Source organism: Canis aureus, chromosome 13 (assembly GCF_053574225.1).
Source record: "Canis aureus isolate CA01 chromosome 13, VMU_Caureus_v.1.0, whole genome shotgun sequence".
Lineage (NCBI taxonomy): Eukaryota > Metazoa > Chordata > Mammalia > Carnivora > Canidae > Canis > Canis aureus.
This window is the reverse complement of record NC_135623.1, coordinates 59,064,526-59,086,259: the sequence shown is the minus strand read 5'-3', so window position 1 is coordinate 59,086,259 and position 21,734 is coordinate 59,064,526. Positions and strand designations below refer to the sequence as shown.

Sequence of the window (21,734 nt, the reverse complement as noted above, 5' to 3'; positions counted from 1 at the left end):
TTCCCCTAAGTAAGCAATGTTTAAAAAGCTAAATACAGGAAGATTATGCAAGAGAAAAGTCTCAACAAAATTTACCATGAATTCATAAAATTGAGGTAAAATTCAGGTTAAACATCACAAATTCTAAATAATTCAAAATAATTTATAATAATACTTCTTCCTCATTTCATATTCTATGATATTATTTAAAGTATTTCTAAACTTACCCAAATGAAGTAATGTAAACTGGGCTGCCAGTTCCTTTGCATCTTCTAATGTAGTACAGAGTTTGTCTGGCATAAAGTAACTCTGGGATCCATTTGCAATAGCAGGAATAACAATTTTATATACCAAGAGTACTTTCCCATCTTGACTTGTTGTTGAATATAAATAATATTCTGGTGGTGCCCAATTATTTTTGTTGCAATAATAATCCAAATGCATTACTGCAGAATTGAAATGATTGGATTTTAAAGAATACATGCTAATTGGAGTAAGCTTTGTTCCAGGAAAAAATGGATAAGTGCATCTTTCGATTTCAGGGGGGCTTGGGCTATGCTGACCATTGAGACGAGCTGGAAGAGTTGGTGGTTTGCCTAGAGTTTTTGGGTGGCTCTCTTCTTTGTTAGCAAACACAATCAGGTTTTCAGAATTAGGGCTAATCTGACCATTAAGATGCTGTCTCCAAGTGTTTTCTTTATTTACTGGTTTTGCCAGTGTTACCTCAATACTTGCTCCATCAATGCATTTTCCATTCATAACAGACATAGCAGCCACTGCATCTTCTCGGTTGAAAAAGTGAACAAAAGCATAATCTCTAAGTTTCTTTACTCGTTCAACTGCACCAGGTTTGAATTTGTTGAATTCTGCTTTAATAGTCTCCTCTGTAGTTGAGATCATTAAATTTCTTACATAGAGAACTTTAACTCTCTGCATGGTTTCCTCATCAACCTCTTTCTCTGGGTCAGCCCAATCTACCTGAATGGTATGGCCCCATAGTTGGAAGGTACCTATAAAAAAAGAAATTAACCTGAAGACAATTAAAACAACTAAAGGGGAAAAAAAAAAAAAAAAAAAACAACAACTAAAGGTCAAAAACTATTAAAGAAAACTTTCTCCAGAGAAGCAGGAACACAAATACCTATCAGTATACTTGATTAAACATTAGTTTCTCACAAGAAAACCTTCATGAAAGTTTTTACTAAGGCAAACAAACCCCAGCTAGAATTTACAATACAATTCATTTCAAGAGTCAACAGTACAAAGACACTTCAAAAACACTTTTACCAGAAGAATTAGGTACTGTCCTTTGGATTTTTATCAAACAACAATTAATACCACAAAAAAGTGTATACATCCAGTAAATTAGTATATAACTACAGATAATGACTCATAGGAACAACTTCTGGCCTTCTTAAAACCCTTATTTCACTTCTTACTCAAAAAACCTACCTCTTTAAAGATACTACATATTTTCAAAATATTGATCTATGAGGTGTCATTCTTCCATGTTTATACTACGGCTAATATGAAAAAATAAACTTCAGAAGGACAAGCTTACCTGGAATTAGTTTTCTCCTAGCCATAGCAGCAGCTCTGTGAGATTCATATTCAACAAACGCAAAACCACGATTTTTGGTTTTATCAGTTGCACTTGGATAAACAATGACATCTACAACTCCTTCTGTAACTTTCTTCATTTCATCCAAAATTTCTTCTTTCTTCTTTTCCTTAGGAATAGCTCCAATAAATAATCTGCAATTATCCAAGCTTACACACACACCAATAAACTTCCCTGGTCGAATCTCATAATTATTAAGAATTCTGATGGCTAACTGAGCCTCTTCTTTTGTAGTGTACATCACAAAAGCATACCCTCGATTTTCACCACTAAATTCCATCATAAGTCGAAATTCATATATCTTTCCAGCTCTTTCAAATACAGGAACTAACTCATCTTCATACATATCACGAGGTATTTTCCCTACAAAAACTTCACAGCCTCTAGGTGGAGGGGGACCTTCCCAACCTGAAAGTCAAAAATAAACAAATTCTAGTTAACATATTTATATGCACTATTCAATGATCATTCATTCCACAAATTTACTGTGCTTTCTATGTGCTGTGCACCACTCCAGATGTTGAGGATACAAATGAACAAAACAGAAGACCTTTCCCTCATTGGCTTAAATTCAATAGAGAAAAGAGGCCATGATTGGTAAGTGCTATGGGGGAAAAAAAAAAAAAAAAAAAAGCCACACAAGAGTTGATATTTTTGGTAGTCAGGTAAACCTTCTCTGAGAACATGAAGTTTAAACAGAGACCTGAATAAAATGAGGGAATAAGCCTTCAGAACATATCATTAAGAAAAAGCAAGTGTTTTATATGTTAAAACAACATCAAGTGCATAGGCCTGTATGGCTAATGAGTACTTGAGGTAGTATTAAAGTGGTGGGCATTGCAGCCATCCATGTGGCTACAGGCCAGATTTTAAGTCTAACAGAAAGATAATTGGAGAGTTATGAGCAAATAAGTTATACTAGCTACTAGAACAGCAAAACATATTTAGATAGCTGTTTCCATCTGGTTTGCCTCTAGTATAAACACCACTCCTCTACTCACTGCTCTTTCAAAATCTTCCCCAAAACAACCTCTCCTTTAATAGTTAAAGTATTCTTTCCCCCGTAACTCAATCCTGACTTCTTTATAAACCCAACTAGAACACCTGAAAGACTCCACCAAAAATTGCTGGAACTGATACACAAATTCAGTTGCAAGATATAAAATCAATGTACAGAAATCTGCTGCATTTCTATACAAAAATAATGAAGCAGCAGAAAGAGAAATCAAGGAATTGATTCCATTTAAACTGCACCAAAAATCACAGATATTCTTAGATACCTAAGAATAAACCTAACCAAAGAGGTAAAAGATCTATACTCTGAAAACTACAGAATGCTCATGAAAGAAAATGAAGAGGACACAGAGAAATGGAAAAACATTCCATGCTCACGGATTGGAAAAACAAATATTGTTAAAATGTCTATACTACCCGAAGCAATCTATACATTTAATGCAATCCTTATCAAAATACACATAGCTAGAACAAAAAAAAATCTGAAAATTTGTATGTAACCACAAAAGACCCCAATTAGCCAAGGCAATCTTGAAAAAGGAAAAAAAGCTGGAAGTATCATGATTCTGGACTTCAAGCTATATTACAAAGCTGGAGTCATCAAGACAGTATGGTACTGGCACAAAAAGATACATAGCCCAATGGAACAGAAAACCCAAAAATGGACCCACAACTGTATGTTCAACTAATTTTTGACAAAGCAGGAAAGAATATCCAATGGAAAAGTCTCTTCAGCAAATGATATTGGGAAAACAAAATGTTAGACGACAACATTCCGAAGAATAAAATTGGACTACTTCCTTATACCACACATAAAAATAAATTCAAAATGTATGAAAGACCTAAGTGGGAGACAGAAAAACATCAAAATCCTAGAAGTGAATACAGGCAGCAAACTCTTTGATCTCAACCATAGGAACTTTTTTTTTTTTAAGATTTATTTATTTAGGGAAAGAGCACACATATGCATGCAAGCCTGAGTGGGGGGAGGGACAGAGGGAAAAGGAAAAAGAACTTCAATCAGACTCCCCACTGAACAGAGAGCCCGACATGAGGCTCAATCTCATGACCTTGAGATCACGACCTGAGCTAAATCAAAAGTTAGATGCCTAACCAACTGAGTCCCTGAAGCACCCCACTATAGCAACTTCTTACTAGACACATCTCTGGAGGCAAGGAAAACAAAAGCAAAAATGAACTATTGGGATTTCATCAAAATAAAAAGCTTCTGCACAGTGAAGGAAACAATCAATGAAAGTAAAAGGCTGCCTACAGAATGGGAGAAGATATTTAAATAACATCTAATAACGGATTAGTATCCAAAATCTATAAAGAACTTATCAAATTTGGCACCCAAAAAAACAAATAATCCAGTTAAGAAATGGGCAAAAGATATGAATAGACATTTTTCCAAAGAAGACATCCAGATGGCCAAAAGACATGTGAAAAAATGCTCCCCATCACTTATCACCAGGGAAATACAAATCAAAACTACAATACACACCTGTCAGAATGGCTGAAATTAACAACACAAGAAAAAACAAATGATGGCAAAGATGCCAAGAAAATGGAACCCTCTGATACTGTTCATGGGAATGTAAACTGGTGCAGCCACTCTAGAAAACAGGAAGTTCCTTAAAAAGTTAAAAATAGAACTACCCTATAACCCAGCAGTTGCACTACTGGATACACAGGATAAAAAAAAAAAAATACTGATTTGAAGGGGCGCATACACCCCAATGTTTATAGTAGCATTTATCAACAAGAGCCAAATTATGGAAAGAGCCTAAATGTCCATCAATTGATGAATGGATAAAGATGTAGTACACACACACACACACACACACACACACACACACACAATACGGGATATTACTCAGTCATCAAAAAGAATGAAATTTTGCCATTTGCAATAACATGGATGGAGCGAGGGTATACTATGATGCTAAGTGAAATAAATCAGTCAGAAAAAGACAAATACCATATGATTTCATTCATATGTGGAATTTAAGAAACAAAACAGAGGAATATAGAGGAAGGGGGAAAAAAGAGAAGGAAGCAAACCATAAGAAACTCTTAACTACAGAGAACAAACTGAGGGTTGCTAGAGCCAGGGAGTACAGGGGTCATTACCTGGTGGTAGGTATTAAGGAGGGCCCTTGCTGCATTGAGCACTGGGTATTATATGTAAGTGATGAATCGCTGAATTCTAATCCTGAAACCAATATTACACTATATGTTAACCAACTAGAATTAGGTAAAAATTTGGGGGAAAAAACCTGCAAACCCAACTTCCTTCTCAACTATTTCTTAAATCAAGAGCAGAGATGAAAAAAAAAATAAAAGAATCAAACATGCATAATATACACAATCTACCTCTTTTCTCTCACAGCAGTAAAAACGATTGCTAAGGTCTCACAACAGTAAAAACGATTGCTAAGATCTTAAAGCAGTTATGAGGAAAGAACTATTGTTCGGCATACTTATGGATATGTATACCTAATGTACATTAAAGATTCAACTTTTTTGAACATAAATAAATCCACACCTGGAGGAGGACCACCAAATTTTCTTTGCCCATTCTCTTGAACCATGTTGTAACCAGTCTTTTCCATCAAAGCAAGTAATGCTGCTTCATTCTGAATACCGGTTCTGACTTTACTGCATCCATTTGTTCCATCTATGTTTTCTTCATTCATGGTTGCAGTTCCTAAAACAATATTCAAAAATAATGTTTATGACATGAAGCCACAGAGCTCTGTGAAGGATTTCTTTGGGTTGCAAGGAACCAAAAACATTTGTGGATGCTACATTTGGTGATCACTACAGTCCTGCCCACTAGGTTCTCCACAAATGGAAGCTAGAAATTTCATTTAATGTCACTGATCAATCAAGCAGTACCTTTAGAAAGTCTAAGCTACAAGAAAGGGAGGCAAAAGTAAAAAAGAGAAAAGAACAAAAAAAAAAAAAAAAAGAAAAAAAGAATAAGTGAAAAGGAATTAGCAAAGAAAAAAAGCAAAAGAAGTAACAAAATAAATATACTGCCATTAATGAATATGACCACTGCTGATCGATACAGCCAAAATTTAAGTTTTTTATCATATAGGCCAATTGGATTTTACTGTGCCTTACATTTTTCGGATAAATGTAGCCTAATGCCAGTATAGCTCACGTTGTCAACAATCTTTAAGAGCTCCACTAGTTATCAGAAATTGAACAGATGCTCGGAGTTGGAGTAAGTAAAGAGAACTTCAAACCAGCCCCTGTTCCTAAAAGCAGCTACTAGAGAAAGCAGGGATCACATTCTCTGAGCAGAAACAGGAACTACTGTGATTTTCAACTAGCAGCAGCTTAAGAAAATTACCTAAGGGGTTCATGGGTGGCTTAGTAGGTTAAGCATCTGACTCTTGATTTCAGCTCTGGTCATAACCTCAGGGTTGTGAGATTAAGTCCGTGTCAGGCTCCATGCTCAGAACAAAGTCTGCTTGAGATTCTCTCTCCCTCTCCCTCTGCCCCTCCTGTTCAAGCTCTCTCATTCTCTCAAAAATAAATATTTTTAAAAATTACATCAATGGGTAAGCAGGAGCTAGGGAGAACGTGAGATCTGTGTTGACCACTGTATATAAAAATGTTTTTAATTTTTTTAAATGAACTTAATTACCATATCTGTAAGTCATCAGAAAAATCACATTGATCCTACAGATTAATACTGTGATTTATTCCATTTCTTAATTTTATATCTCCCTTATTTGGTTTTATCATGAACAAATAACAAAAATCAAAATCCATAGTATAGGAAATGTACTGGGAAAGCCATTTTGGCTTTCAATAGAACTTTCCTAATGGAAACCAAGTCACTGTAGCACACCATTTTAAAAAGTATGAAATATTCAGCCAGAGCACCTCAGTCTGACTTAGCTCTGCCACTTTCTAGCTATGCAAACCTGGTGGCTCAGTCGGTTAAGGGTCTGATTCTTGATTTCAGCTCAGGTCATGACCTCAGGGTCCTGAGATCTAACCCTGCATTGGGCCCTGCATTCAGCAAGGAGACTGCTTGGGATTCTCTCCTAATTCCTCTGCCCATCCCTCCACCCCTGCTAGTGCTCTCTCAAAAAAAAAAAAAAAAAAAAAAAAGAGAGAGAATTAAGATAATCTATAGGCATACTGAATTCAACATACCCAAAACTGGAATATCATTTTATCTTCCAAACCTGTTTATGTTTCCTGTCATCAATTCATGCATTCAACAAGGGCACAACAAACATACTCCCTCCCCTCCAAACTTTCACAACCAGAAACTCATGAGTTAACCCAGAGTATTCCTTTGATTCACAGCTAATCATTCACAAAGATCTGCATATTTTACCACTGAATATATCGTGAAATCAATCTTCATAGCCTGTTCTCAAATATTACCAGAATTAGTACTAGTTTCCAGATTTTAGTCTTGTGCCCTTTGAACAAAATCTCCATGATGCTATCAAGGTGATATAAAATATGTATATCAGGCAGCCCGGGTGGCTCAGTGGTTTACCGCCGCCTTCAGCTCAGGGCTTGATCCTGGAGACCTGAGATCCAGTCCCACGTCAGGCTCCCTGCACGGAGCTTGCTTCTCCCTCTGTCTGTATCTCTGCCTCTCTCTCTCTCTATGTCTCTAATGAATAAATAAATAAAATCTTTAAAAAAATAAAATAAAATAAGTATATCATCTTAAGCTTTGACTACAAATCAAAACTAAAGAGAAAAAATTAGCACATTTACATTTTAATCTTAAAATCAAGTAGGCCATTCTAAAAAAATAAAAAAGCCTCGAAGGAAAATATTGCTATATTATTTTCACTAAATATTAACTATTATTTTGGAAGGCAAAAAAAAAAAACAAAATCAAGACTGAAAATTATAAACAGGGAAAAATGATCTGCAACACACACATTTAAGGCTAATTTAAAATAAAGAAGAACAGCATGGTGTCACAATTAAGAGCCAATTCAAGTATCCAAATAATTGCTTTTATGCAAGTCCTGTTCTCCCCCTTAATAGCTCTGACTTTGGGCAAGTTTGGCTTCAGTTTACTTGTCCCTAAGAAATGGATAATAATAGTTTCTACCTCACAGGGTTGCTGCCAGGATTAAGCATAAAGGACTTAAAAAACAGTATTTTGCATATAACAATGCAAATGTATTTACTATCTAATTAATACACAATAAATAAAACTAACTTCTAATAAAATTTTGTCCAATAAATTAGTAAAATAATAAGAAAAGCACAAACTGCAAACCAGGGATTGCAAACTCAGATTCATTCACTTGTTCAACAAATGTTTGTTGAGCACCAACTGTATGTGAGTACTATTCCTTATGTCTGGGCTACATCAGTAAAAGACCAAAATTCCTCCCTGGAATAGCTTGTTCGCCAATGGCAGAAAACAAATGCTAATAAAAGTAATAAGGAAGTAATATATGTTAAAAGGTAATTGTGTGGGCAGCCCCGGTGGCCCAGCGGTTTAGTGCTGCCTTCAGCCCAGGGTGTGATCCTGGAGACCTGGGATCAAGTCCCACATCAGGCTCGGAAAAAAAAAAAAAAAAAAGGTAATTGTGTGTAGGAGGGAGTATAGGGTATATAGAAGGGATCGACAGAAGACAGGGTACAATTTTAAATAGGATAACTAGTACTGACCTCAATGAGAAAACATTTGAGCAAAGAATTAAGAAATGTATCCATCTAGTTATTTGGGAAGAGCCTTCCGCACAAATAGAAAAATGAAGACAAAGGTACAAGGTAGAAGTGTGCATGGCACACAAAAGGTACAGCAAAGTGACTGGTATGGTAAAGCCAGCGGGGGGGGGGGGGGGGGGGGATGGGTATTTCGGAATAAGAATAGTAGGAGATGGCCAGCCCAGATGGCTCAGCAGTTTAGCACCGTCTTCAGCCCAGGATGTGATCCTGGAGACCTGGGATCCAGTCCCGCGTCGGGCTCCCTGCGTGGAGCCTGCTTCTCCCTCTGCCTGTGTCTCTCATGAATAAATAAATAAAATCTAAAAAAAAAAAAAAGGAATAGTAGGAGATGAGATCAGAGAGGTAACAAGCTGTCACAGGACACAGACCTTAAGTCACAGACACAGATACAGACCAAAATTCAGGTAATGAAGGACTTTAGCTTTTTTTTTTTTTTAATTTACTTATTTATTCATGAGAGAGAGAGGCAGAGACATGGGCAAAGGGAGAAGCAGGTTCCCTGCAGGGAGCCTGATGCAGAACTCGATCCAAGAACCCCGGGGTCACAACCTGAGCCAAAGGCAGATGCTCAATCACTGGCCAAAGGCAGATGCTCAACCACTGAGCCACCCAGGTGCCCCTAGCTTTTATTCTGAGTTAAATGAGGAGCCACCATAGATTCCTAAACACAGAATATGATCTTGCCTTTTTAAAGTCAAAAAGAAGTGGGGTGCCTGACTGGCTCAGCGAGTAGAGCATTTGACTCTTGATCTCAGGGTTCAAGTGTGTTCAAGCCCCATATTAGGTGTAGAGTTTACTTAAAAATCAAATCTTCAACAACAACAACAACAAAAAGAACAAAGGAGGAAGCAGGGAGACCAATGAGTAAACTAGGACTAAAACTCCGGTGAGAGAGGATGGTAGCATGGATGAGAGAGAGGCTGGTGAAAGGAAAAAGATAAAAAGAAGTAGTTTCTGATATGAGATATATTTTGAAAATATAGCCAACAGAATTCACCAATACACTAGATACGGATCATGAAATGAATAGAGAAGTCAAGGATAAGACCAAAGTACTGGTCCAAGCAATGAGAAGCCAAATGATGAGAAAGAACAGATTTTAGGGGTAAAATCAAAGTTCAGTTTTGGACATAAGTTTTTGTATCCACTGAATGACTAACTCAAATGCCTACAAGGCCCTGGGAAGAAATGTTAAATGAGCAGAAAGGCCAAGGACAAGACTCTAAGAAGTGCTAAGCACCATCTTGAAAGGGCAGTGACTACTCAATTCTAGCAAACTATTAGCATGATCAAATCTAGTTTACACAGTTATGCCGCCAAATTTTCCAACTTTTCAGGAAGGAAGCTGTAAATCTGATTCTAATGTGAAATCTCAATTTTTAAAATTTGAGAACCAAAGAACTACATTTCCCTACTAAACCTGCAAAACTGGTAGGAAAGCAAATTGGTGCAGCTGCCATGAAAAACAGTACGGAGGTTTCTCAAAAAATTAAAAATAGAATTACCAGATGATCCAGTAATTCCACTACTGGGTATTTACCCAAAGAATAGGAGAATGCTAATTTAAAAAGATATATGTGGGATCCCTGGGTGGCGCAGCGGTTTGGCGCCTGCCTTTGGCCCAGGGCGCGATCCTGGAGACCTGGGATCGAATCCCACCTCAGGCTCCCAGTGCATGGAGCCTGCTTCTCCCTCTGCCTGTGTCTCTGCCTCTCTCTCTCTCTGTGTGTGTGTGTGACTATCATAAATAAAAAATAAATTAAATAAATAAATAAATAAATAAATAAATAAATAAATAAATAAAAAGATATATGTGCTCCTATGTTCATTGCAGCATTATTTACAATAACCAAGCTATGGAAGTAACCTTAAGTATCCACTGATAAACAGATGGATAAAGATGTGACATAATCCAAACAGTGGAATACTAGTCAGCCATAAAAAAGAAACTGTGCCATTTGTGACAACATGGATGAACCTATAAGGGCATTATGCTAAGCAAAATAAGTCAATCAGAGAAAGACAAATACCGTATGATTGCACTCACATGTAGAATTTAAGAAACAAAACCAAATGGACAAAAAACAAGAGACAAAACAGAGATGCCAAAACAGTCTTAAATACAGAGAACAAAATGGTGGCTGCCAGAAGGGAGGTGGGTAGGGTGGTAGGTTAAACAGATGAAAGGAAATTAAGAGTATACTTATACTCTCTACTGAAAACATAGAGAATTGTTGAATCACTATATTGTACACGTGAAACTAACATAACACTGTATATTTTAATACAAAAATTAAGTAGAATATTGCAAAGCTACATAAACATCATCTTATTTACATGTGCAGATACTCAAAGGCATTAAGATGGCATGACTAGAGAGTAATACAGTAGAAAATCATGTTCAAATTTAGTCCTGTGTATATATACATTAGTTCTAAATTCCAATTCAAAACTTAATAGCGAGTCAAATTCTCACAATTCAGTTCAATTCTCTACACATTTATTAACTGTTTTCTATGTCTGAGTCACTTTACTGGACTTTAGTCATACTGATCACCTTGAGGAGTAGAACTACAGTCATTTTGTGCAAGGGATAGAGTATGCCTTTATATATCTTTCTACTCAGAACTGTACTCAGAAAGGACTGCCACAGAAGGTAACTTCCTGTCAAGTAGAAGTATTCAAACATTAGCTAAACGTGCTATAGAGATTCAAGCAAAGAGTACACTGCTGGACCATGTGGTTTTGGCCATTCCTTAGAAAATCTGGTATGGACTTAAAGCACAGATGATGGCTTAAAAGAATTTATAATCCAGGATATAGTATACCATCATCCAATTAGGTGACTTCTATGTGTTAAGCCTGCATTTTCGAGAGCAATATCTCTATTCCTTGAAAGTAGAGTAGTGGGTAGTCAAGAAAACTAAAATAAACCAAACAAAAAACTGAAAATTAATTCATATGTAAAAATAGTAACAAATATTATACAACAGACCAAATAAAACACCGACAGATTTTCTATGGTTTTAATTCTGGGCTGCTTAAGGGCAGAGATCCCATTTTCCTTGAATACTTTCCCTATTATCCACTACAGTGTTTGGTACATGGTAGGTACTCAATAATTATTTGTTGGATGAAGAGTCTAGCAGAAAATTCAGAAAAATCCTTACCAGGACTTCATATACTGTTAACAGGGACGTATTAAACTGGAATTATCTTTTTAGAGGGAAATTTGGCAATATTTATCAAAATCTAAGATGTTTATAAACTTATTTAGCAATTCAATTACTAAAAAATTAAGCTAGATATAGTTGCACAAGTACCCAAAAATAAATGCACAAGAATGTGGACTGAAACAATGTATGTAAAAGCAAAAATCCGGGTGTGGGGGGGGGACACCTGGGTGGCTCAGTTCCTTAAGTGTCTGCCTTCTGCTCAGGTCCTGTCCTAGGATCCATCCCATCCGGCTCTTTGCTCACCATCTGCTTCTCCCTCTCCTTCTGCATGCTCTTTCTCTTTCTCACTCTTGCTCTCTCTCAATAAATAAAATCTTAGAAAAAAGAAGACAAAAATCTAGAAAATATCTACTTGTCTACAAATAGAGTACTTACTCAAAAATTACGGTATAACTACATGATGAAGTATTATGCAACTGTTAGAGAATGTCAGATTTGCATGAGCTAATACGGAAAAATACTCAAGAAATAGATGAGAAAAAGCATGTTGGAGAGCAGTACGTTTACTGGTTTACCAGCTGAATGTTTTGTTTAAATATATTAATATATATATTCACATGTCTATATAAGCATACAAAAATTTTAGAAAAATTTTATAAGAAACTTTAACAATCATTATCACTGTTAAGTAGGAATGAGGAATCAAAGTACCTTAACTTCTCACTTTTCTGTGACTGTCAAGAATATCTTCTACTTGTATTAAAATCAAGAAGCCCTTTCAGGGGTTTCCCACTGTTCCTTAAATATAAAGTCTAAACTCCTTAAAAAGCCATAGGGGCACCTGAGTGGCACAGTGGATTAAGCACCTGACTTTTGGTTTCAGCTCAGGTCTGATCTCAGGGTCTTGAGATCAAGTGCCCAGTCAGACTCTGCCCACAGTGAGGAGTCTGCTTGGGTCTCTCTCTCTCTCCCTCTGCTCCTCCCCACTGTGCTCTCTCTCTCTCACAGACTGAAATAAATAAATATTTATAAATAAATAAATAAATAAAATAAATAAAATAAAATAAAATAAAATGTCCTAAAGGTCCCTTCATAATCTGGCCCAGCCTGTCTCTCCAACTTCATTTCTTACTATATGGCAACAACAGTACTTACGTATTTGCAATTTGTCAAATGTGCCAAGTTCCCACATATCAGCCTTTGTGTAGCTTGTTCCCAGTCCTTTCTCACTCTCTTTGCCTTTCCCACTCCTAACATCCTCCAGGGAAACCACCCCCTGACCCTCCCATCTCTGCTAAATTGGGGATTCCTCTGTGTATGCTACTGTCACAGACCATCTCAGAGGGCTGCTCTGTCAATCCCTTCCACCTCCTTCTCTCCTAAATTCTGCCAGATATTAAGAAGGGTCTAGTCTTTTATTTCCAAAACTCTACCACCACGTACACTCCCTGCTATGCGATTATTCTTCAGGAAACGAGGCAGAAAAAGAGGACCACCGTGATTTAACTAGAAATAATGGACTTGGGTGAGAGAAGACCTGAGTTCTGGGCTTAGTCAAGAGATCTTTGACGAATTACTTTACAGTTTTTACCTTTACTTTGCAACTCTGTGAAATTCCATTTAATGCTTATTTCTGCATTCTTTCGTTTAGCACCTTGTATACCTTGCACAATGACAGTCACTGTTTATACATGATTTCATTTAGTACTTAAAATACTCCTGTGAGGTACATATTATCTTATTCCATTTCAAAAATAAACTGAGACTAAGATAAAGTAACAGTACTAGCAAATTGGTGGAGTAGATACTCCAATCAGAGACCTGTCTGCCTAGATATTGGGCTCCTAACAGCCCACTTTAGATTACCTTCATTTTAGATATTTAATAATCTGAGATCTCCAAAAAGTGATGTGATTTGCCTAAAATCATATAAATTACAAAACCAGGACCCGAATCCAGATTTTTTTCACATCAATAGTTTTTTTAACATAATTATAAAAATTATTAAATTACGCATGCCTCCTTTGAAAAACTACAGCATGATTTTAAAAAAACAAAACAAAAACGAAAACAAAAAAAAAACGTATTAAACTTAGAAGGAAAAAAGTTAATTAAAAAAACTTTTGGAAAAACTCTAATAAAATAATTTCAGATTTATTAGAGACCTTAAAAATCATCTTATTCAATACCACCTGATGTTTGCATCTCCTTTACAATATTGGTGTGCAAAGCAGTCACCTATTTTATTCTTGAATTCTTACAAGAAAATCACTATTCTCTGACTTTGGTTAACTCTTTAAGAAAGTTCTTCCTTATACTGGATTATAATTTCTTCCCTTGTAACTTGTACATAGAGATCCTCCTATTATCCTTCTAGCCAAAGTGAACATACACCTCTTTCATAGAATTGCATTTGAAAAGCGATTCTCCTCTTCTTCAAGCCAAACATTACCAGTTCCTTAAACCCAACTTTTCCTAAAATGATGTCCCTTAACATATTATTCCAGGAGCTATTAATAGACCTCAAAAATAACCAAATACATCTGAGAATCACTAGACCTCTCCCTTAAGAGTATCACAATGAACATCAGCCTATTTAAGGCCGTGAAAAGTTTTAGTTACAAAAAACCTTGCAGCCTTAACTCCTGTCTCTCAAACATTAATTGTACTTTATATGATACAGTTTCATGTTCCCTCACTATCCCGTCTTTTTGTCCCTTAAAAGCATGGTGGCCAAAATTACAGAGAGAGATATCAATGTTCTACATAGCTGCATGACATTGATGGTTCAAATCAAACATACTGTCAACAAAATACCCAAATCTTCTTTAGCCTATGTCGAAGTAACTGGATTTTAAAGTCATACTGAATTTCATCCTATTAGATTCAACCAACAAGCTCTTCCTAACCTTCCCTCTAATCTTTTACCCACTTGTGTCCCATCTATGAAATGTCCTAACTTAACCTCCTTTTCCAAGGCGTAGCTTTTTTTTAAGAGAAGGAAACAGGTACAGGAGGGCAGAGGGAGAGAGAGAATCCTAAGTAGGCTCCATACCCAGCCCTGCACCTGATGCACTCGATCTCACAACCCCAAGATCATGACCTGAGCTGCCTGCAATCCAGAGTCAAGACACTTAACCCACTGACCCACCCAGGTGCCCCCAAGACATAACTTTCTTATTTTCATGCTTCATTGAGAGCAATTTTTCCAAATATAATTAGAAAATATTTTTAAATTGCCCTAGTTGGACCAGTGAATAGTACTAATTCTACATTGTCTTTTTAAATAGTTAACATTCTGTCATCCTTGTAATGAGACAAATTATCCACCCATTATGGGTCCTGATAATTCATTTTAGAAATGCATTTACATATGAAGAACAAGTACGTGTGATATTCTAAAGAAACTTAAAAAAATAATAATAAAGCTACCTTTCTCCGTTTAAGATTGTTTTTACCAGGTTTTGATACTATACCATCATTGAAGATTTTCTACTAAGAGAATATTAGAATTGCAAGTGGACCTTGGACCACTTCCAATTTTACATTTAGAAAACCAACAGCAAATAAAGTAGAGACCTGCTTAAGGTCACAACGCTAGTAACTGACAAACCTGTGCCTCAAACCATCAGACATTTATAAACTCTGGCCCTCTCCCATAATTTAGTCCAGAGGGACCTTAAGAGTCTAAACATCCCAGAGGACACATTACCGGCCCATTACACTAAAAACATCATGTTGATACAGTGTGGAGACTAGGAAAGTGTGAGATTTATATTTTTTAAACACGCTACTAGTTTAATATGCCACCTTACGTACACTATTTACTGCCATAAAAACAATTGATAGGGGATCCCTAGGTGGCGCAGCGGTTTAGCGCCTGTCTTTGGCCCAGGGCGCGATCCTGGAGACCCGGGATCGAATCCCACATCGGGCTCCCGGTGCATGGAGCCTGCTCCTCCCTCTGCCTGTGTCTCTGCCTCTCTCTCTCTCTCTCTCTCTCTCTCTGTGACTATCATAAATAAATAAAAAATTAAAAAAAAAAAAACAATTGATAAATATACCTTCTGCTTCTATTTTACCTGAAATGTAGAATTTAATTAATACACAGGAGTTTTTTGTTTTTCTGTAACTGATAGCTTACTCTGAATGGCTGATTTGTGCAATCCAGCCCACCCCTGCAATTACTTACAGACATCTATTTTGGGCCAATTCATGTCTCTAAAGTTGTATTTTTAAAGATATTAACATATTATCCACCGTGTCAAGATGAAGTTGGTTAGTCCCCACATTAAGACTCTCTTTAATAGACAATGACTAGAAACATATGCTAGACTTACTACACTTAAAGAAATCTCAATCAAAATATTTTAAAAACTTAAAATTACAAAAGTATAAGACACACAGGAGAGTCACCAATCTCACCCTATGTTTTTTGTCTCACTCTCTCTTTAGAAAGGTGTTTTATCTTAGAGCCTCAACAAAAGTAACATATACACATATCTAATTCAAAAATCTAAAAATATCTAACCTTAATAGTATACCTAGCAAAATACATTTCTAAAAAAGCCAGAATTCAAGAACCTCAACCAGAGAATTAAAAATCAAATCTAAAACAGGTATACAGTTATTTTTATTCTAAAATATTCCAGAATCAATCTGAGAATTACCAAAATTCCAAGAAAGCATAGCAGTCTTATATGACAAAACTGACATGCCAACTGAAACTTGTAGGCTCAATTAGTTCTTGCTGATCCAAGGAATCTGAGTAAGGGAAGGAGGACCCAGAGCAAGAGAACGACATGAACAAACAAACAAACCAAAGTGGGGACAGGACGGCAGATTAAGAGTTGCTATATCACATATAAACTCTAGTTTTCAAGATAGACCTTTTTTCCTAAACTTTGGACTTTCAAAGATTCCTTTCCAGCTCAGTTTCAAAAGTAAAACTGAAGAAACATTAAAGAAAAAAGTCCTCTAAGCTATGAAGTAGAAGGCCAAGATGGCACAGCCAATCACAGGATAGATATCCACGGAACAATTTGAATCAAGACTTTTTTTTTTTAAAGGACTTTAGCTTTAAATGCTAACTATATCTTCACTAATTTTAAGTACTTTAATAAGCTGACAAAATATAAACTTTCAAATTCATACTTCCTTTTAAAATAGAAAACATAGTAATAAAAAATTACTAGTACAATTTTAGCAAAATATACGTGAAAATTAATCACTTTAAGGAATTTGTCAGCTGTGTTGAAACCTAAATTGAAACTTCATCTTATGAATTACTGTTAAAATTTATGAAGATGAACATTTTAAATTTCACTATAATTTTTTAAAGTGAATGCAATAATTAAAACATTTATTTTTAAGATATCAAAATGTTTTAATAGAAAGCACATTAGATCTATATGGCATTCCTTAAATTACATGGGATTATATTCCTGATCTGTTGATCCAATTGTTATGGAGTATGATACACTGAGACCATGGTTGCCAAATCAATGGAGACGTTTCGGCGGCAACTCATTTTAGTGACAGACTGCACTATTTCCCACACGGTTGGAAAATGAGAAGGATTACTAAAAGTGTAGAGATATGGAAGCCTAACATTATTTCAAAATAAAAAGGTATAGATGGAACAGTTCAATTCCACTTTAAATGATTTTTATTAAAAAAATGCAGACACGTTTTTATTCCTAGAAGTCAAATATAATAATATATGAAAAGTGTTGGTACTGGGTGTTTCACGACTTTTAGCAATACTGTGGAGGGCAGTATTGTTTTTTATTATATAATTAACAATAAAGTCTTTAAATCCTGTGTCGAACACAAAATTCTCTGAATCTAGGATAAAGATACCCACAACCAAAATTCTTGAACGCTCTGACACAATACACTGCTTTCCTCACATTAGGTCTTCTATAAGCTTTCATCCAAAGTGTTACAATTTCAACAGAGATTGTATTTTCTTCCCTCATTTTTGTTTTACCAAGGACCGGATAGTAAAATGAAGACACAACTCAGCATTCATATCCAGGTCTGGTCAGATTCTACGCCAACCATTCGATTTGTGTTCGCAAACGCCCTGTCTGCCTTCCTAACCAAAATGACAACATCGAAACTATGGCGCTTTATTTCAGTCCATAAATTCGGCATATTCCTATTAAGAATTGCTAAGTCCTTCTGCACCCAGCAACACACAAGCCTACATTTCCGATGTTGACATGTACTAGGATCGTTGGCCATCCCGTTCAAGTCCAACACTCCGCCCTCTAAAGAGAACACTCGGGGATCCCAGGTGGCTCAGCGGTTAGCGCCGCCTTCGGCCCAGGGCGTGATCCTGGAGTCCTGGGATCGAGTCCCGCATCGGGCTCCCCGCGTGGAGCCTGCTTCTCCCTCTGCCTGGGTCTCTGCCTCTCTATCTCTTGTCTTACATAAATGAATATTTTTTTAAAAAAAAAATCTTAAAACATAATAATAAAGTGACCATTCGCGGTTAAGGCCGTGCCTTAAACAGAAACCGGGGCGCCGCCAGCCCTGAGCAGGTGCCGCGCCAACCACCATCTCCAGGTCTGGGATGGCCTCTGGGCGCAAACAAGCACAGGTTTTTTAAAAAGAGACTTTTCCACGTGTACCCTGGAAAGCAGAAAAATCATTACAGCCGAGGGGCTTTGGCTCTGAACGTCTCCGAGTGGAAGCTGGTGCAACCGCTCGACTATACACCGCAGTGGTTCCCGAAAACATCCTATTATTTCCTTCCTTCCTTCCCAATAAGCAGAAGTCTACCGACACGTGGACGGGGCCCTCCAGAGGGCACGGGCCCTGGTGCGCGGCACGTCCTGCTCCCGGACACCGGGCGGCCCGCTCCGCAGAGGCGCCGAGCCTGCGGGCTCCTCCCGACACTGCCCCGTCCACGCTGGCTCGGCGCGGCTCGGCTCGGCTCGGCATCGTCGCGGATCGTGAAGGCTGCAAGCCGTCGGCCAAGAAGGCAGAGCGGGAGCTCAAACCACACTAACTCCACAGAGGAGGAACCCGGTGCCCCGAACGGGTCCTGGCTTCCCGGGGACCCCAGGCTCCCACCGATGCCACCACGACGGAGTCCCGGGTCTCCGGCCTCGGGGGTCAGACTTCACCGAGTGCGGTCACAACGAGCAAGGCCTCGGCGCGCAGCGATGCCGCGGCCCCACGCCGCCCCCGGTCGCGGCCCCGCGGCCCCGCAGCCCCGCAGCCCCGCGGCCCCGCCCGGCGCCGGGCCCCACTCGCCCGGGGAGCCAACAGGCAGGCGGACGCGGGCGCGGAGGCCAGCTCGAGGCTCGCCCGCCGCCGGCACCCAGGGACAAGGCGCGGTCGCCAAACCTCACCCAGCAGTCGGACGCCCCGACGTCGTCCACGGCCGCCGGAGGGGACGCGCGGCGCGACAACGGCCGGACGCCCCGGGCGCGCGCTCCACGGGCGGCGTTGGGGGCACCGGGAGGCAGCGGGCGGGAAGCGGCCGGAAGGCGGCGGGCAGAGCGGAAATGGGGCAGCGCGGGGGCAGGGCGGGGCGGGGCGGCGGGAGGAGCCCAGGGCCGCGAGCACGCGGCGCCCAGGCTGCGGCGGCGGCCGTCGGGCCGAGGCCGCCCTCGCCCTCGGGGCCGCGACACCGCCGCCCCCCGCGGGGCCCTGCGGCCGGGGGCAGGCGCTCCAGCCCTTCCCGGCGGTGACCGGCGGCCCCCGGCAGTGCCCCCGCTGCCCCCATCCCCTCCTCACCCCTTCGGGTCTTCAAATGTTGGTCCTAAATCTCTGGGACCAACGACCACAAACCGCCGCCACCGATTCGGGGACCAGTCGGTCGGAGCGGGGGTGGGGGGAGGGTGAGGGGGGGCCGCCGCCGCGGAGGAGGGGAGCCCGCGGGGAGGAGCTCGCGTCGTCCTCACGCCTAGGCCGGCCTCCCGGCAGCCGCCGCGCGCAGCGGCCGAGGCGGCCCCACGAGGAGCGGAGCCCCGGCCAATCAGCGGCCAGCTCCTCCCCGGGGGGGCGGGGTCAGAGCGGGGAGAGTGGGCGGGACTAAGGTTTGAATCAGAAAGAGGCTCTCGGGGGGGGGGGGGGGCGTGAAAGCGCCTGGAGTGACAGGCCCTTTAGCCAATTGGGGCTGGGGGTGGGCGTAACGTAGCGGTGCCGCGAGACTGCCCTGCGTGTTTGGTTTGGGTGCAGAAAAACAAAGGCTTTGCTTTTGACGTGCTTCTTACTTCGGGGAAGATACGGATACACTGTACTGGTTCTTCTCGGCTGGTGGGAGTTTTCGAATCTTAACCTCCTGGTTTAGGCCCTTTTTTAACGAGGGCTTGAGGGTGGAGGGTGCGGAGGTTTAAGGGGGCAGGCGGCTTCACAGACAGGAGCGGACACGCGGTTGGGTGGGCCGAGGGCCGAGGGCCGGGGCGAGGCCGCTGGGCGGGGGCGGGGGCGGAGGGGCCGGGGCGGCCGGGCCCACCTAGCCCCGGGGGACGCCGCGGCCTGCGGCTGAGGCTCCGGCTGCTCTTCTGGCCTGAAACCAGCTTTCACGGGCTCTGCACACACGCCTTGAATTTTGCTCCCTTTGAAGATAGAGCGTGAGTTTAAACGGCGAAGAAAATAAAAATAATGCCCAATCAGACTCCTAGACTAATAGGACTGCAAAGCCCCTCCATCACGTAGCTTCTGCTCCAACAAATGAGGAACCTGAAGCCCGGAATAATCCACCGGGTTATACAACCTCGAAGGGCCGTCTTCCACAGTGGCCGGTGAATTCAGTTTGTTGCCTGCGTGTGTTCAAGGCACTAACAAGTGTCTTAAAATCTGTGAACAACAACAAAAAATTTGTGAACAAGCCGCGTCTGTGTACTTTTTACCCCTCCCCTCATAGTAGGATTGAGCAAGGCCTTTGGTGTCTGGCCGACCTGGACTCCAATCCCTGGTACCGTTTTGTGGTTGTGACACAACTTCTCTGAGCCCCAGTCTAAAACGGGGAATGGGAAGATAAATGATAGATAATATCAACAAATGCTGAGCCCTTGTTATGTGCCAGAAACAACTGCAAGGTATTTTCACGTGTGGGTGCATTTAGCTCTCACGGTAAGACTGGCAAAGGTACTTTGGCCCCACGTAGCTGCATATTCCAGGTGGAGGCACCCAGACAGCTGAAGTAGTCTGTTCAAGGTCATCCAGCAAGTAAGTTTATTTCTGCTCTGAACCCTGCAGACATAACCACTGTGCTATACTGTCTCAAAATGTGTCCAGAAACAAGTGGCATAATGCCCAGAGTGCCCAGAGCATGTTGGGTAGAAGCTTAACAAATCCCTTCCTAAACCATCTGCCCTTCAGCCCAGGGATAGGACCAATCTCATGTATGTAGGCTATATGCCTATATAAATAATAATGATAAACAACTAGAAAATCTAGACATAGAATGTAACTACTTGGCTGTGTGTGTGTGTGTGTGTGTGTTTAATATGTTAATTCTCTAAGAACTGCAAAGGTGGCAAGTTCTATCATATTGACTATGTCTGTGACCGCTCTTTCATTTCTCCAGAAAGAGATTACTCATATTTTCATGTCGATGCCATCGGCAGTTCTCAGTAATTAGTTCTAAATGCACATGTTGAAGGTTTAAACTAGCTGAAGTTGTGTTGTTAGGCCCATTAATCTGAAAAGTTCCAACAACTAAAAAATTTCTAGGAGTTGCTGTAAGATCCTTAAAACCTCACTAGGTGGAGATGTTATCTTGTGAGGTGCGAAAGACAGTTCCAGGAAATCCCCTGAAGAGTTATTTTACAGTTCTAGCTTCCTTTTTTTTTCTTCCACCAGACACCCTCCCCCACCCTCATATAAAAAAAAACAAACAAACAAAGGCTTCTCAATAGGCATTAGTCAGGCCATAGAACCGTGCTTAGATGAAGATAATACTATTTAAAGATCCTTGCAGTGCTTGTGTAGTCTGTCCTTTTGGTCAGATTTCTCCTAAACTTTTTTACTATCCAAAATCTAGTAATAGATGTATTTTTCAAATGCTATAAAAACTATATTCTGTGTATATAAAAGTAAAGGAATCACCTTTATTTCTCAAGACTCCTAGAAAAGAGAATCTTAAATACCTTTACCAACTAGAATTTTTTTTTTCAGAAATAAATTCCAAATTAGGGTTTGTTATAAATTTATTTGCAAGTTTATGGGGAAAGGAGATCCAGATT

The 21,734-nt window shown here is 39.9% G+C and overlaps 1 protein-coding gene across 7 annotated transcripts in view; it reads right to left on the bottom strand.

The window, feature by feature from the left end:
• RBM46 (RNA binding motif protein 46) overlaps positions 1-19,437 on the bottom strand; it is a 49,779-nt gene extending 30,342 nt beyond the window's left edge. For 4 of the 7 annotated variants that reach the window (XM_077846461.1, XM_077846466.1, XM_077846465.1 and 1 more), the window contains exons 1-4: positions 19,279-19,436; positions 5,163-5,324; positions 1,541-2,008; positions 207-989 (exon numbers count right to left, since the gene is read on the bottom strand). In XM_077846461.1, the coding sequence (XP_077702587.1) occupies positions 207-989; positions 1,541-2,008; positions 5,163-5,313 (1,402 nt within the window). In that variant the 5' untranslated portion in view covers positions 5,314-5,324; positions 19,279-19,436. Of the gene's footprint in view, positions 1-206; positions 990-1,540; positions 2,009-5,162; positions 5,325-7,148; positions 7,269-18,890; positions 19,025-19,278 lie in introns of those variants that run through there. The other 3 variants (XM_077846464.1, XM_077846468.1, XM_077846462.1) reach the window with 3 other exon arrangements.
• Between the last annotated feature and the right edge of the window lie 2,297 nt (positions 19,438-21,734).